Source organism: Cornus florida, unplaced genomic scaffold, assembly GCF_030987335.1.
Source record: "Cornus florida cultivar Cherokee Brave unplaced genomic scaffold, ASM3098733v1 CherokeeBrave_3.0.0_Hap2_Chr09, whole genome shotgun sequence".
NCBI classification, from domain to species: Eukaryota; Viridiplantae; Streptophyta; class Magnoliopsida; order Cornales; family Cornaceae; genus Cornus; species Cornus florida.
The window spans coordinates 56,897,908-56,910,145 of NW_026775579.1; the positions used below are offsets into that span (position 1 = coordinate 56,897,908).

Genomic DNA, 12,238 nt, shown 5'->3' on the forward strand with positions numbered 1-12,238 from the left:
ATCCACTTATAAATTTTACCCCATAAACATCACCTTAATGTTCCCTTTAAAGCAACTGGTTTGTCATTTTCTGAAATTTCAAAAATGTCCCATAAAGTATTATATAATCATACATGTTAAAACAAGATATAAAATTTTATTTCAATAGAACTTGGGGATTTTTTAGGTCTTGATAACGGGTGATCTCTTTGGCGCTGGACCTATGTGGGTCTTGCTTAAGCCTGAAGGATCAAACCTTTCTTTGAAAATTCAGTTTTGAAAATTCACATATTTCTTATCTTTGTTTCAAATCCCGTGCTCTGTTGCTGAACGGATCGAAAAAATTCAGAGACTTTTTTGGGGTGGAAAAGGAGAGGAGTTTAAGTATAATCTTGTTAATTGGGAGCAAGTTTGCAAACCTCTGAAGTTTGGCGGTTTAGGCATTCGGAAGTTGGTCCCTTTTAATAGAGCCTTATTGGGGAAGTGGTTATAGAGGTTCGGTAAAGAGCGTCATTGACAATGGAGAAGAGTTATCTCGTGTCGTTTCGGGGAGGAGAGTGGAGGTTGGTCCTCTCATCTTGTATCTGTTACCGGAGGTTTTGGCATTTGGAAATTCATTCGGAAAGGTTGGGATGTGTTTTCCACCCATATTCGTTTCAAGGTTCGTAATGGTACGATTGTTAGATTTTGGGAAGACTTATGGTGTGGTGATCAGTTGTTGTCTCTTTCCTTTCCTTTCCTCGTCTCTTTAGCATTGTCGAGAATGAGCATGCTTACGTAGTTGACTGTTATCATCTTGATAACAGTGGGGTTACGTGGGATGTGCTTTTTAGGCGTTCTTTTCAGGATTGGGAGATAGCAGAAGTATGCATCTTTTTGGACTTGTTGTATAGACAGAAGGATGTTGGCAGAGGTTGTGATGACATTTTGTGGACCCCTCTCTTCATGGTAGATATGGAGTTTGATCCATGTTCTTGTGTTTGTCTAATTTTACTAGACATAATTTCCCATGGAAGTGTATGTGGCGCTCTAAAGCTCCTCTTAGAGTTGCCTTCTTTGTTGGACTGCTACCTGGGGAAAAATTCTAATATTGGATAATCTGCGCAAGGGAGGTAATATCATTGTTAACTGGTGCTGTCTCTGTAAAATTGACGGAGAGTCCGTGGACCATATTCTTATGCATTGTCTTGTTGTGTTTGATTGTTGGAATTTCATATTCAGTATTTTTGGCGTTTAGTGGGTAATGCCTAGGCATTCTTTTCAATTAATTAACGCTTGGAGAAGATGCCCTGGTCAAGCTCATGATTTTTGGATGGTCGCCCCACACTGTGTTTGGTGATGTATTTGGAGAGAGAGAAATAACAGAAATTTTGAAGGAAAGGAATCGTCTTTATCAAACCTAAAGTCTCATATTCTTCGCTTTCTTTTCTGTTATGTAAAAGGCAGCGCTTGCTCCTCGATTGATGATTTTTTTGATCTCTTGGACTATGTTGGTCCGTAGGCTTGATTTCTGCTCTTTCGTTTTTGTGTATTAGGGACGCGTTCCCCTTTTGAACGTTTTTCTAATATATTTTTTACTTATCAAAAAAAAAAATTTTCAGTTTTCAACTTGAGATCCTTCTGATACAAGGACACAATGGCGTAAATAAGGTTGCAACATATCTTACTTGTTCCATTGTCATTGTCTCATTAATTGGTACTAGAAACAATTCTAAGTGAGCATCATATAAAACTTAATATGGATCACTTTTTATTTATGGTCTTGTTGATTATCAACATGCAGTGCCATTCATCTTGTATGCTAGTCTTTTTCTCACCTTTAAATTCTTGACTTTATTTATTGAAAATTATACTTGTAGTCTGTCAAATAATTATGTTCTGGTTTACCGTCCACATCGGGACCGTTGTTCCAATTTTCAGTTATATGGGTGGCAGTCAATATATTGTATTTATATAGGTTAGCGTTAATTATGTTCTGGTTTACCGTCCACATGGGGACCGTTGTTCCAATTTTCAGTTATATGGTGGCAGTCAATATTGTGTTTATATAGGTTAGCGTCTGTATTGATTTATGGATCTGTGCAATTAGAACAAACACACACACTTTCACTTGGTGTTTAAATATAACATGGAAGTTTGTTACCATAGTAATCTTGAACTGGCCATGTTCTTTCTTTTCTTTTGTGCGCGTGGACAGTTATGATTATCAGTGATAAGAGTTGAACTCTTAACGTCAACCCTATCGTTTAGATGCTATGCAATCACTTTCCACTGCAGTACAATGGCCTTTTGGTTACTTGCCATATTGTTATGTTTTTATATCTCAGGGCTATATTCACCGCTTTGCATTTCTTTTTACCTTTTATTTTTTTCTTTGAGGGTTATATAGCAAAAAAGGAAGATAACTGCTCAATCTAAAATGTATTGCTATAGTTTTCAAATTTTTTTTTTTTGAATGCTAGATTTTGTTGTTGTTTTTAATTAATTAATATCCCATGATATTCAAATTTATTTGCATTTATTTTTTCTAATGTGATTTTCCCTTTGGTTGCATGCTTTACACATGGTTTCAGCTCTGCCTCAAGAGGGAAGTAAGTACACAGGATTTGCTCTCTCTCTCTCTCTCTCTCTCTCATTGTTGTTCAAGCAATACATTATTGTGTATGATCCGTCAAGAAAAGTATAAAAATAATTTGCCTTTGCTGCCTTCTATGCTCTGATCACATCCTCTCCTATTTTTCCCTCAAACTCTACATGCGATTGCGATAAAACTGGTAAAGGAAGACAATAAGGAAGCAGTGACATGAATGTTTCACAAAGAAATGAACATTAATAATGACTGTCTATAGCGTCTTGCAATTCTAGGATGGACAGCGCCACCAATAGATAAGAATTACTCCCTTAATTTTTATTTAGTTACAGCTATATAGGGTTTCAAATACTATGTTTTCCAACTCTACTGGTTCATGGAAGACCCTACAAATTTCAGAATTATCTTGGAATGAGGATATTCTTAATCGAATTTCTCCCTTTTATGGGAATATGTCTCCACTTCCTTTGCTGTAGACCACAGGACGCAGAACCTCTTCTTAAAATTAAGAAAGAAGCTAAACTTGCACCAACATTAATACTTTGAATATATATATTTTTTGATAGATAAAGAAAAGATATTATAAACATGCTCAAAAGGGCAGCGCTCCCAAAACATACAACTGCCATCCAAGACGACCCTAAAGCTTCAAGCTATCAACAAAATCCCAAAGACAATCCACTGACATACAATCCCGCTAGGGATGGCAAAATGGGTCGTAACCCATCAACCCGCCCATTTTTTAATGGTTTTGTGTGAACCATATTTAAAGTGGGTCAAAAATGGGTTGGATAATTTTTAACCACTTAATTTGAGGGTCAAGATAGGTTGAATTTGGTTATTTCACCCATTAGATAATAGACACACAATACACATCTATTTTATGTTGCACTCACCCCATTTCTCTCTCTCTAAAATTCTCTGACTCATGATCCTCTTTCTTTCTCTAAATTTGTCTCTTATCAATCCCCCCTCTCTCTAAGTTTCTCTCTCTAGAAATTTCTTCTCTTTCCTTCACTTCTCTCTCTAAAACGAGTCGATAAATATTGTTGAGTTTGAGATTGTGCTTATTTATTTATTTTTATAAATGTATATGTGTATATCTGTATTTTTGTTAAAAAAAATAGTAATATGTTATTATGATAGGAGTGATGCACATGAACTTTCACTGTTTAACTTGAAAATTTTCTCTTTTTGACAAATTATGTCTCTACAAAATGCCGATCATTGGGATCTGTACATATATATATTTGGAAAAAAAAAAAAAATTATGTAGGGCGTGATCATATGCATATGGTCCCTTTTTGTTTGTATTTTGGCCTTGTCAACTGTTCAGTGGGTTGGACAAGGCATTTGCTTTCGACTTGGGCATTTTTACATCATTTGCTTCTCTTCTACTTTAATACAAATTTTATCATATGAAAGAAAAAATATATATATATATTTTAAGTGTTCGCTGTTTAACTTGAATTCATATGAGTTGAAGGTTAAAATTTCATAATATAATATAAAAGTACAATTTTTTAAAAAATATGTACTAAATGGATTTTGTAAATTTATTACTTACCTTCAACCCATAGCAATTAAAATAAAATTTTCCCTAATTTTTAGTAAAACAAGATGGAACTAATAGTAAAATGTATATGTTTTTTAATTTAAAAAAAAAGAAAAGAATAAAAGGATGAAAATGGGTCATTGGGTCTTACGGGTTGACCCAAACCATTTTGACCCAATCCATATTTGATTCATTGCAAAAGGGTTGAATATGGGGTGCAACCCATTTTCAACCCGCCCATATTTGACCCTGACCAAACCTGATCCAACCCGCCCGTTTGCCACCCCTAAATCCCGCCCATTTACCCAAAAGAATAAAGAAGTATATTATATACTTAATAGCCCAAATAGGAGACTCCACACCCTCAAAGTATCTCCTATTTCTCTCTCACCACAAACCCCACCATATAATACTTTGAATATAAGAGAATTCACTTCATAATATTGGTAATAATAAAAAACCAGTAAATTATATATTTGGTGAGAAATTATTTTCCCAAAATATATATTTAAACACATTTCTTGTCCAACAAGATGCAATGAAGGAGCGTTTGGACGCTATGGCGCTTCTCCAATCCCACCCGCGGGAAAAAATCCAACCCCAAGCATTTCTAGAACCTCTGACAGGGCAGTGCAAGACAGCGTGAAAGTGCAAGTGTGTGGATTCCCACCGGGTTATGAACACCCTTATTATTCCAACTTTCTAACTTACCAAGGGAAGGGAAAAACAACCTACCGTTCTTAAATGGACGCATGTAATTAAAGCATTAGTGCCTAGGTTCTGTTTGGTCATGTCCCGTTCCCAACGGTTGTACCCTGTCTTGGGCATTTTTGGCTTTATGACAGAAAGCCCTCTGGAGAAAAAAGTCTCTCTCACGTAAAGCCAAAGACACGCATGGCTTGTCGTCTTGCATAGAAGGAGACTAGTAAACCATATAGTAAATGAAAAGGTTAAAGGGTGAGACTTATTTTTGTAGAGGCTGGTGAAAAATATGACGACCATTTTTGTCCTTGCTTCCATTTTTGATCAACGTGTTTTTTACGATGTGAAACTTTTTTGAATATTTTCCTGAAAACAGTCCATTTTTCAAGCAAGTTTTCCAAATTTTTTTATAAATAATGTTCTCTTAAACAGTTCTTCTGTATTGGCTTGTTTATTCTGTTTCTGAGAATGGAAAAAGATTTTCAGAAATGACACCACAGTGGCTCTTAATTCTTATTTTTTTTTGGGATAAGTTTAATATTTTTTTGATTAAATAATTTGATTAACGAACTTTTTAGCTGAAAGTATGTTGCTGCATATTCCTTTAGTGTCTGCTTCTAGTTGCATATAAATATATATATTTCTTCTTCTTTTTTTATATGTTATAGTATCAAGGGCATTTTTTGTCCTCCTTCCCCCCAAAAAAGGGCAAAAAAACTCTTAATCTAGTTAGAATAGACCGGCTTGTTTGATTCAATTTTCTGATAACAGTTGGGAGACCGTTGAAGACAAAAAAAAGTTTTAGAATACTACAATAGACAATTATCTGAATTCAACCCTCTATTTAACTTAGTTTTGAGAGAACAGATTTCAGAAACTGTAATATTTTTGAGCTGTTTTCTGTTTTTCAATTTTCTGAGAACAGAAAACTGAATCAGGCATAGTCTTTGGTTTTTGAAGCTTTTTTTCCCTTTTACCTACCTAAAAGATTTTAAATCCCACCTTTCACTGTAAATACGACAAAACATGGTACTTTTTAATGGAGAGTCTGGAATTTCATGTTTTCATCAATGGAGTATATTCCGTTAATGATACTTCCACTTCTTATTGATGATGCTCTATTTGCATTCATTTTGAACTTCTAAGCGGTCCAGCTATACTTCCTTTAAGAATTTCAAATTCACAAGTATAATAACAGAGCCTTTATGCTGCTTCCAAGTTGCATCAACCCTTACGTTTATTTCTTTCTAGGACAAGACACTTTATTATCCAGAAATATTATAAATAATGCCAAACTTCATTTGCACTAATCTTGATATTCATAGTGGATAGTTTCATCATAGTTTCTTTTAAGCTTCTACCTTCAGTGCCTATTAATGCTCTTCCGTTGTTATCATCTTAAAATGGTTCCATTGTTTCTGGTGGAGTTAGAAGTATAGGTGAGTGATAGTTTTGGCTGCCATTGTTTTATTACTATAATAGGGGCATGCGCGCGCAACTGTTATCTGTTTCCATCTTATTTGTGTGATGAGGGATTTTGATGAAATGTGAAAATTGCATATATATTCTTGATTTATGAGCTAATCCTTCCATTCTTTTATGTACTTATATTTGGTTGAATACAGGCACTCCCTTTTGGAAATTGGTGCTGAAGCAATTCGATGATTTGCTGGTTAAGATATTGATTGCAGCTGCCATTGTTTCTTTTCTTTTGGCTTTGGTTAATGGAGAGACAGGCTTAACAGCATTTTTGGAGCCTTCTGTAAGATATGATATCTTTTTGCTCAGTTAAGCTGACATCCTGCTTTTGATCATATATGAGGTTGCAAATGCTTAATAATTACTTGGATGGTTTCTTTACTCGTTCTAGCTTTATGTACGCATTGTGATTGATACTTCACATGCTTTCACTAAGGTTTTCTTTTTGTATGCATTGGATTGAATCATTGACTTGAGTTTGTTGAGGTTGATCTTTGAAACAATGGTTGGTTCTGATACGCTAAAGCTCACAAAATTTCATGTTTCAGTTTTTATCATGGTTGACTGTGATGTAATATAATATTGAACTATGTTTAAGAGTGCTAATTGTCTTGTTTGGGTGTCCCATGTTGTATGGTGTGCAAGTGACATGGATTTTATACACATATATTGAAGCAAAAGGGAGTTCTTTGTGCTTGTTTTCTTGCACAGTCACTTATATGTGCAGTAATTGCTGGTGGAGAAAGTTTGGGATGTCAATATCTCTATATTTTGCAATTGTCAATGTGAAATAAATAATATAGTAAGCTTCATTTATGACAAGCAAAATGTTTATTCCTATATAATGCATGACATGCAATCATGATGAGGATATTATTAAGTACAATTGGTGGCAGAATTTTCTTTGGGATCAGGTAGTATCAAGTAGGAACCAATGTATCAAATGCTCTCTAACACAATGTATCACATTGTTCAAACTGATGATTGTGTATGTCATAGATTAATTACACAATGACCCTACCAACTATATGTAATTACATAATGACCCAAAACATTCTAACACTCCCCCTCAAGCTGGAGAGTATATATCAAATAATCCCAGCTTGGAACAGATAGTCCTTAACCGATTATGACCCAATGCTTTGGTAAACATATCAGCTAATTGATCTCCAGACTTCACAAATGGAGTAGAGATGCTCCCACTTAATATTTTTTCTCGAATGAAGTGACAATCAACATCAATATGTTTGGTCCTCTCATGAAACACAGGATTTGATGCAATGTGAACAGCTACTTGATTATCACAGAACAATGGAGTAGGAGTTTCAACAATCAACCCACGTTCTTTTAGAAAATGTTGTATCCATGTCAACTCACTAGTGGTATGGGCCATTGCCCTATACTCAGCTTCAGCACTAGATCGAGCTACCACCGTTTGCTTTTTACTTCTCCATGTAACAAGATTTCCTCCTACAAATGTGCAGTAGCCTGTAGTAGATCTCTTGTCTGAAGGAGAACCAGCCCAGTCAGCATTTGTAAAACCTTCCACCCTGAGATGACCATATGATTTATATAGTAACCCAAAACCTGGAGCTTGCTTGAGGTTTCGGATAATCCGAAGAACAGCAATCCAATGTGGCATTCTAGGAGCTTCCATGAACTGACTTACAACACTAACTGCATATGAAATATCAGGTCGAGTGATAGTGAGATAAATTAATTTCCCAACAAGGCGTCGAAATTTACCCGGGTCATTAAATAGATCACCCTCATCAGACACAAGTTTTGTATTTTAATTCATAGGAGCATCAACTGGACGACCACCCAACATACCTGTTTCTTCTAATAAGTCCAACATATATTTGCGTTGAGATAAATTTATTCCCTTCTTGGATCTAGCGACTTCAATACCTAAGAAATACCTAAGTTTACCCAAGTCTTTAGTGTGGAATCGATTTTGCAGAAACAACTTCAACTTAGCAATGCCTTCAGAATCATCACCCGTGATCACAATATCATCTACATACACCACAAGAAAAATGAAGCCAGCTTTAGTGCATTGGTGAAATACCGAATGATCGGTTTGGCATCTGTCAAGACCAAATTCTAATGCCGCCTCAGAGAATTTTCCAAACCAAGCTCGTGGAGATTGTTTCAATCCATACAGGGCCTTTTTAAGGCGACAAACAGTGTGACGATACTCCCCCTGAGCAACAAACCCAGGTGGTTGCTCCATATAAACTTCTTCAACCAAGTCACCATGCAAGAAGGCATTTTTGACATCCAATTGTCACAACGGCCAGTTACAATTGGCAGCAATGGAAATAAGTACCCGAATAGAAGAAATCTTAGCAACAGGAGAAAAGGTCTCATCGTAGTCAATACCATAAGTCTGAGTGTACCCTTTACCACGAGATGAGCCTTCAACTGCTCAATAGACCCATCGTGAAGGTATTTTACAGTGTAGACCCACTTACAACCAACCGTTTTGGAGCCCGGAGGTAAGGGAACAAGATCCCAAGTCCGATTACGTTGAAGGGCATCTATTTCATCTACCATGGCTTTGCGCCAATCCGAATTAGAAATAGCATCCTGCAAAGTCTTGGGAACAAAAGTAGCAGACATTTTGGATAAAAAACAAGATAAAGAAGAAGAAGCATTATGGTAGGTTACAAAGTTAGAAATGGGATGTGCAGTAACACACGAACGAGTACCCTTACGGAGAGCAATAGGCAAATCATCAGGCAAAGTAGATGGCGTCGGATCTGAAGACTCTGAAGGAGATGGAGGGAGCGAAGTAGGCGGTCGAGTATAAACCTGCAAGGGGACAATGGAGCGAGGAGGTGTGGGAGCAGGAAATAGAGAGGGAACAGTTGGCATAGGTTGCTCAAGAGTAATATCGAGAGGGGTAGTAGAATCTGAAAAATATGGGAGAGACTCAGAAAAGGAGACATCAGCGCTAGTGAAATAGCACTGAAAATGAGGACTGTAGCAACGTTAACCCTTTTGAGTGCGAGAATACCCAAGAAAAACACACTTAGTGGCACGAGGGTCGAGTTTGTCAAGACCGGGCCCAAGGTTATGGACATAACACACACATCCAAAGACCCGAGGAGTGAGATTAAACGATGTGGAGTTGGGAAATAGAATAGAATGAGGAGATTTCCCTTGTAACACCGACGAAGGCATCCGATTAATAAGATGACTCCTCACAAATTGATTTTTCTTATGTTAGTATTTATTAAAATTTTAAAAATACTCTTCACAAATTTTTTTATTTTGGGTTTGTTGATTCAGATCAGCGTTCCACCTTGCCAAGCTGAGGGTCGAGCAGCCAACTATTTGGGTCAGCAAGTTTCACTAGCATAGTTGCACCCCTTGACTGTAGCCTTTTTTTTTTTTTTTAGGATTTATAAGCTTCAATCCTCAGCCATTTGAACTTGATTGCAATGAGATAAGTTTATTCTTCTTATCTTAATTCTATGGGTCAAGGTGTTGGCGGTGAAAAGAGGCTTGTTTAATTTAATCTAAAGGTGTAGGCACCTTCAGTGGAAAGTGACTTTGATGTTTTTATTGTTAGTCAAAAGGGTACAAAAACTTGTGGTATTCATATTGCTGTTTCATGACTAAATTTAGGATATCGTTTTTCCATTCTGGCATTCTTTCATGGAAATCTTTAATTGGGGATCTCACCCCTTGACGGTAGCGATTTTGATGTTGCTCCGCCCTTTTTTTTTTTTTGGGGGGGGTGTAGGGTTGCTATGGAATTTCCTCTTCATTGTTCCCACCCTTAGTGTAAGTGCCCTATCAAATTCGTGAAGCACTTGACATTCTGACAAAAGAAAATGAACTCTGAAATCTTAACTGGTGCTTTCAGGAATGGTAGTACACATTTTTTTGTTGTTTCTGGCAGAAGTTTTAATATAAACTTTCCTTATTATTTAGGTTTCTGTAGTATTATATATATATATGTTTTTGCATTTGTTTAAATTTCTTTTACTGTTATGTTTATTTACAGGTTATCCTAATGATATTGGCTGCAAATGCAGCAGTAGGAGTAATCACAGAAACAAATGCTGAAAAGGCTCTTGAGGTAAGTCACTGAAATCTAATATTAAAAAACCCACAAAATCACTGCCGAGAATCAGTTTAACTACCTACACTCTTGTTTCTTCTCTTGTTCTTCATTGCATATGATGCCGCTGCTTTTCTTTTTTCAATTTCTCCTTTTTTTTTTTTCTTTTTTTAGCAAACCGGTCCAAAGCCAATTTTTATTTTTTATTTTGTAGTCTTATTGCAAACAAGTTCTGTATAAATATAACATGGTGTCAGATATTTTATTAACATCATGAGTACCAGATTTAACCTTTCCCTTTTTTTTTTTAAAGATTTTGCTTTCGTACCAAAATTTGATGTTGTTAGAGATGACCAAATAATGTACATCCAGCTCTCAAACCCTTCCTCGCGTGCAACAGCTCATGCAATTGGAGAGGCCGAGAGGCAAATAGAACATGACAAACATAAAGAAGAAAGTGCAAAGAGACGTAGATAAAGAATAGGGGAATAATATTATTGGGAAACTTGAAATCAGAATCTCTGAGAAACAAAGGCCAGATACCATATTAGACTACTGGTTGCCCAAAAGTTTAAGCTATTATGGAATTGGCCAACAATTTTTTTTAAGCACTCAGGCATCCATAACTAGAAAAATTTGAGGCGAAGTTGCTATTTGTTTTGTATCTTGCGATAGTTTATTCAGTGTGAGATCATGTAGGAAATTGCTGAGATTCCTTAATGCTCAGAAGTTGTCAGATTTTTTATATATTTATTTATTTTTTTCACTTACTGGCCTTGGATTCTAAATCTTTTTTATATAGGGTGTGCATCTATAAGTAAAACTAGAAAATTAGAGGTGATTTTACTATTTGCTTTTTTTGTGTATTTACATATTGTATATTGTTGAGCATTTAGGAATTGTCACTTCAATAGGCGCTACTAATAATTTATTTCATCAGTAATAGTTGGCTTCTCATCTTTATGAAACATTTATTTATTGAGGAGCCGAGGAAACCTACCGGCCGAGGCCAAGTCCCCACGCCATCTGTCCTCCCAAAACCTGACGTTCCTTCCACTTCGAACTTTGAAACAAATTCGTTTTGAAAACTCATCCCAACCCCTTCGGATTAGCTTCCAAGAACCCATTCCTTCTTGGGATCTTGTCTCCCTAGACTGCCACCCTCCATCTCACTCTGCCACCCTCCATCTCCCTCCCGTATAGATGTACTAATAGCTTACTACATTTTGAAGAACTTATTATCATTTTGAAATATGAGTAATGCTGATGTTGAAAATAAAAGTGACGACACTGGAGGGAGAAATAAACATGTTTCCTACAACATAGAGACAAATGGACCCCAACCTAAAGAGAAGAGAAAAAGAACAGAAAGTTAGTCTGGGTAGCAAAATTAAGGCAATAAAAGGTGATTCCTCTATTAAAGGAAAATTCGCTTTGCAATATGAATTTATTTAAAAGCAGAAACCACACTGTGAAAGTTGGTCTATGATTTTGCAAAGAAAGTGTTGGTTGAGTATCTCTCTGAATCAAATCCATTTTGTTCCTGCCAAAACATTCTAAAAAGTACCATTCTCGCTGAAAGGCACAGCAAAAAACCCTTGTTTGATTTCATCTTTGTTTCGGTCTATTTCAGGTCATTTCAATCATTTTGGACCATTCCTGTTTTTTCAGCCATTCTTTAAATTTGTTCTTTTGGTATAGAACTACGGATTAAATGAAAGAAATGAGGGATTTGCGGCCACATCCTGGAGAGAGTTTCCACAGTGGTTTGTGGAATTAAACCATTCTTTTTTTTTTTTTTTTCCGTTTTTTGTCTGTCTTTCTTTTTCTCTTTCCTCTCTCTCTCTCTCTCAGCTTC

At 36.1% G+C, this 12,238-nt stretch overlaps 1 protein-coding gene across 2 annotated transcripts in view; it reads left to right on the plus strand.

The window, feature by feature from the left end:
• LOC132274030 (calcium-transporting ATPase 3, endoplasmic reticulum-type) overlaps window positions 1–12,238 on the plus strand; it is a 68,146-nt gene that overhangs the window by 6,756 nt on the left and 49,152 nt on the right. For both annotated transcript variants that reach the window (XM_059775174.1, XM_059775175.1), the window contains 3 exons: window positions 2,553–2,570; window positions 6,452–6,588; window positions 10,324–10,398. In XM_059775174.1, the coding sequence (XP_059631157.1) occupies window positions 2,553–2,570; window positions 6,452–6,588; window positions 10,324–10,398 (230 nt within the window). The remainder of the gene's footprint in view (window positions 1–2,552; window positions 2,571–6,451; window positions 6,589–10,323; window positions 10,399–12,238) is intronic.